At 45.2% G+C, this 4,094-nt stretch overlaps 1 protein-coding gene across 1 annotated transcript; it reads left to right on the top strand.

Moving 5' to 3' along the window:
* The first annotated feature begins 778 nt into the window (after nt 1–778).
* On the top strand, nt 779–2,891 carry LOC137089816 (zona pellucida sperm-binding protein 4-like). The gene is made up of 10 exons (XM_067453389.1): nt 779–805; nt 902–1,138; nt 1,235–1,430; nt 1,506–1,693; nt 1,760–1,857; nt 1,929–2,086; nt 2,169–2,361; nt 2,431–2,578; nt 2,657–2,729; nt 2,815–2,891. The coding sequence occupies exons 1-10, from the start codon at nt 779–781 to the stop codon at nt 2,889–2,891; spliced, it is 1,395 nt and encodes a 464-aa protein (XP_067309490.1).
* The last annotated feature ends 1,203 nt before the right edge of the window (nt 2,892–4,094 follow it).

Genomic DNA, 4,094 nt, shown 5'->3' with positions numbered 1-4,094 from the left:
ATTGTACCAACATTCAAAGTCCCTACTTTCAGTCCTAAACTCTTGCCTTTCCTCTTCTCTTTCTGCCTACTGACACGCTTTCCTCCTCTCCTTGTTTGACTAACAGTAGCCCAATTTCCACCAGTGCCCTGTAGGTCAACAGCACTGATGGCGGTCGTTGTTAACCCGGGACCCAACCGATCCGGTATGGAAGTCATATTCGTGATTTGCATAATGGATTATGCGAATGAATGGATTATTCGTGATTCGCATAATGGATTATGCAAAGTTAATGGATTATTAACTTTATTTTATCTCACATACTCTTAAATTGCTTTATAAATAACTTTTAGGTGTCTGATTGTTTGAAGTCTGTTTCTGCCATTTTTTTTCTGAGTATTTGGGCTGTATTACCTCACATAATTTAATGATAATATTATATCAGAAATATTTGATTTTACTTGCTCTTTCGATATTTAGATTTCTCTGTTTTAAAAAAGGTATATAATGCTAGTTAATATTTCAGCATGTCTACAAGCAAAGCAGAATGCACCAAACATCTACCCAAAGTATTTTGGGCAAGCTCTAGTAGCAAACCTGTGCATGAACCTTTTTACTTGTCTTCAAGATGACAAATCTGGCCAATTGGAATCAAGAACTATCACACGTGTATAATTTTGAGAACCAATGAGAATCTTCTGGTAGCATAAGCTCCCATTTGGGCAAGTCTGGAGAATCGTGACTGTTAATGGAGAGGGGAGGGATTATCGTTAATTAGCCAAAATCTGTAGAATACAAAATGACCAAAGGGGAGCATCTCAACAGTGTGACTAGCTGTTGAACAATGGCAGGAAGCTGGTGTGCAGTGCAGTCTCTGGCACTTTGTGTGTGGTTTTGTGCTTTCTGTCATGCTGTTCCACAGTGGAGTAATCTGCCCCAGAATCCGCAAGCGCTGATGTTACAGCAAACTGACCAGCGGCTTCAGAAGGAAGTTGGTCAACAGTTTCCTCAGTGGGTTCAACAACAAGCTAATCAGCAGGTTCAGAAACAAGCTAGTCAGCAGTCTCCTCAGAGGGTTCAGACACAAGCTAATCAGCAGGTTCAAAAACAAGCTAGTCAACAGTCTCCTCAGTGGGTTCAGACACAAGCTAATCAGCAGGTTCAAAAACAAGCTAGTCAACAATCTTCTCAGTGGGTTCAGACACAAGCTAATCAGCAGGTTCAGAAACAAGCTAGTCAACAGTCTCCTCAGTAGGTTCAACAACAAGCTAGTCAACAGATTCAACAGCAGGTTCAGTCTAAGCAGCCAGTGGTGCAGGCAGAGCCCCTTGACAAATGTGCTGTAGCTGATTATGAGCAGATCCAATGTGGCCCAGATGGTATCAGTGGTGCGGACTGTGGAGCGCTCAACTGCTGCTTTAACGGACAGCGGTGTTACTATGGGAAGGCAGGTAAGAGTGTTGAGTCAATGTAAAGGGGTTCATGTTAAACTCCTCTTCAGCAATAACCTGCTCTCTTTGTTCCAGTGACTGTCCAGTGTATAAGAGATGGTCAGTTTGTGGTAGTGGTGGCTAGAGATGTCACACTGCCTCGATTGAGCCTGGATTCAGTCCGTCTCCTGGGTGGAAACGACCCACCTTGCAGTCCTGTGGGATCCACACCTTCCTTTGCTATATACCAGTTCCCTGTCACTGCATGTGGCACGAGCATGATGGTGAGTAGCTGCATGTGCTTCTGTTCTGCTTAGAATGGACTGGATGCCAACAGTTACTATTTGCAGGAGGACAGTGGATATGTGGTGTATGAAAACAGAATGACCTCCTCGTATGAAGTGGGTGTCGGACCACTTGGTTCCATCACAAGGGACAGCCATTTTGAGTAGGTGACTTATTGTCTAGCATGCATGTTAATCCTTTACAAATGCTACAAGCTCTCTGTTTGTTGTCCAGGCTTCTCTTCCAGTGTAGGTACTCTGGTACTTCTGTGGAAGCTCTGGTTGTGGAGGTCAACACTGTTCCTGCACCTCCACCAGTAGCTGCTTCTGGACCCCTCAGGGTGGAGCTTAGACTGGCAAATGGTCAATGTGTCACCAAAGGCTGTGCAGAAGGCAAGTGTCTGTCCAAGTATGGATGATTTTCTACAACTCCAGGTTGCAGCAGTTTCTGTTTAAACGCTGTGTTCTTCCTCAGGGGATGAGGCGTACACGTCCTACTACAGTGATGCTGATTATCCGATCACAAAAGTCCTGCGGGAGCCTGTGTTTGTTGAGGTGCGCGTGTTGGAGAGGACTGACCCCAACATTGTCCTGATGCTGGGACGTTGCTGGGCAACATCAACCCCCAGTCCACTCAGTCTACCCCAGTGGGACCTTCTGGTCGATGGGTGAGTAAGGCTGGTCTTCATCCATCTAGTGTGCTGTAAGGCCTTTCTGACTGCCCCTTTGCCTTTCAGATGCCCTTACCGGGATGACCGTTACCTGACCACACTGGTTCCGGTGGCTGGCTTTTCTGGTCTTCAGTTCCCAACCCACTACAAGCGCTTTGTTGTGAAGATGTTCACATTTGTGGATCCAGCATCACTGGCTCCTCTGCAGGAAACCGTAAGCTCCACAGCCTTGCCTGAACCCTTGATATTAGTCTTTTTTTATAGTGGCTTGACCCTTTTCCCTCTCTGCTAGATCTTCATCCACTGTAGTACAGCGGTGTGCCATCCCTCTTCTGGCTCCTGTGAGCAAAGCTGCGCTAGGAAAAGTGAGTGCTTGCTGTAAACTGACTTCAGGAACCATGAGAAATTGGTTTTTAAATGCCCCTCACAATTCTGCCACTTCTTTTCCAGGAAGAGATGCTGATGTCAAGACAGTCTCCATTGGACAAACTGTGGTGTCTAGTGGAGAAGTTACCCTGGTCATGTGATTTTAATGGTCTTAATAAACATGAAACTCAACAGCAGTGTCTCTTTGGTCTTTGCTTTTTCATGACTGTTGGGTTTGCATTATTGGGTCACTAATCTAAACCAGATTTTATTTGAAATGGGTTGACTTAGAAAGTCCTAAGTGCATGTGTAGTCTCATCCTGTCATAATGAGTCAAGGGACTGTCCATAGAAACCTCCCCTGTCCACTTGTGGAACACTTCAAATTGGTGACAGGGGTTACCCTCGGTTATCCTCTATATTTAGCATATCGTTTAGCTTGGTGGTATGGTTCTGTTCCAGGCAAGAACTCCCTGTGCATTGTAGATAAGAGCAGCGACAAGAGCTCCCCTCCCCAACCACATGTAATGAAAGCCGTAAGTGTGCTGCTAATATCAAACATGCGCTCTCTTCGGCTCGTTAAAGACAACTCTCGCTGCTGCATTCTAGATTAGTTGCAAGGGTTTGATAGTGCATTCTGGAAGGCCAGCTAGAAGAGCATTACAATAGTCTAGTCTGGAGAGAACTAGAGCTTGGACCAGGAGTTGTGTAGCCTGTTCTGATAGGAAGGGTATAATCTTTCTACTGTTGTATAAGGCAAATCTGCAGGACCGGGCTGTTGCAGTAATGTGGTCAGTGAGATTTTAAATGGCCATCAATCACAACTCCAAGGTTCCTGGCTGTCCTGGATGGAGTTATGGTTGATGAACCAAGCTGAATGGAGAAATTTTGAAGTGCTGGGTTGGTTGAGACAAGTAATTCTGTCTTTGCAAGATTGAGTTCAGTCAGAAATGTCTGTCAGACAGGCAGCGATACGAACACTGACTGTAGGATCATATGGTTGAAATGAGAAGTAGAGTTGAGTGTCATCACCATAGCAGTGATAGGAGAAGCCACTTCTCACTACTTCTCAAAGCCAATGTCCACTTCTCCCCTTAGCCTTGCTTCCACTACTCTTTCCCACAACTTCATTGTATGGCTCATCAGCTTAATACCTCTATAGTTTCCACAACTCTGCACATCTCCCTTGTTCTTAAAAATCGGCACCAAAACACTTCTCCTCCATTCCTCAGGCATCCTCTCACTCTCTAAGACCTTGTTGAACAACCTAGTTAAAAACTCTACTGCCATTTCTCCTAGACACTTCCATACCTCCACTGGTATGTCATCAGGGCCAACTGCCTTTCCTCTCTTCATCCTCTTCAA

This window comes from Pseudorasbora parva, chromosome 9, assembly GCF_024679245.1.
Source record: "Pseudorasbora parva isolate DD20220531a chromosome 9, ASM2467924v1, whole genome shotgun sequence".
Lineage (NCBI taxonomy): Eukaryota > Metazoa > Chordata > Actinopteri > Cypriniformes > Gobionidae > Pseudorasbora > Pseudorasbora parva.
This window is presented reverse-complemented; position numbering and strand designations above follow the sequence as displayed.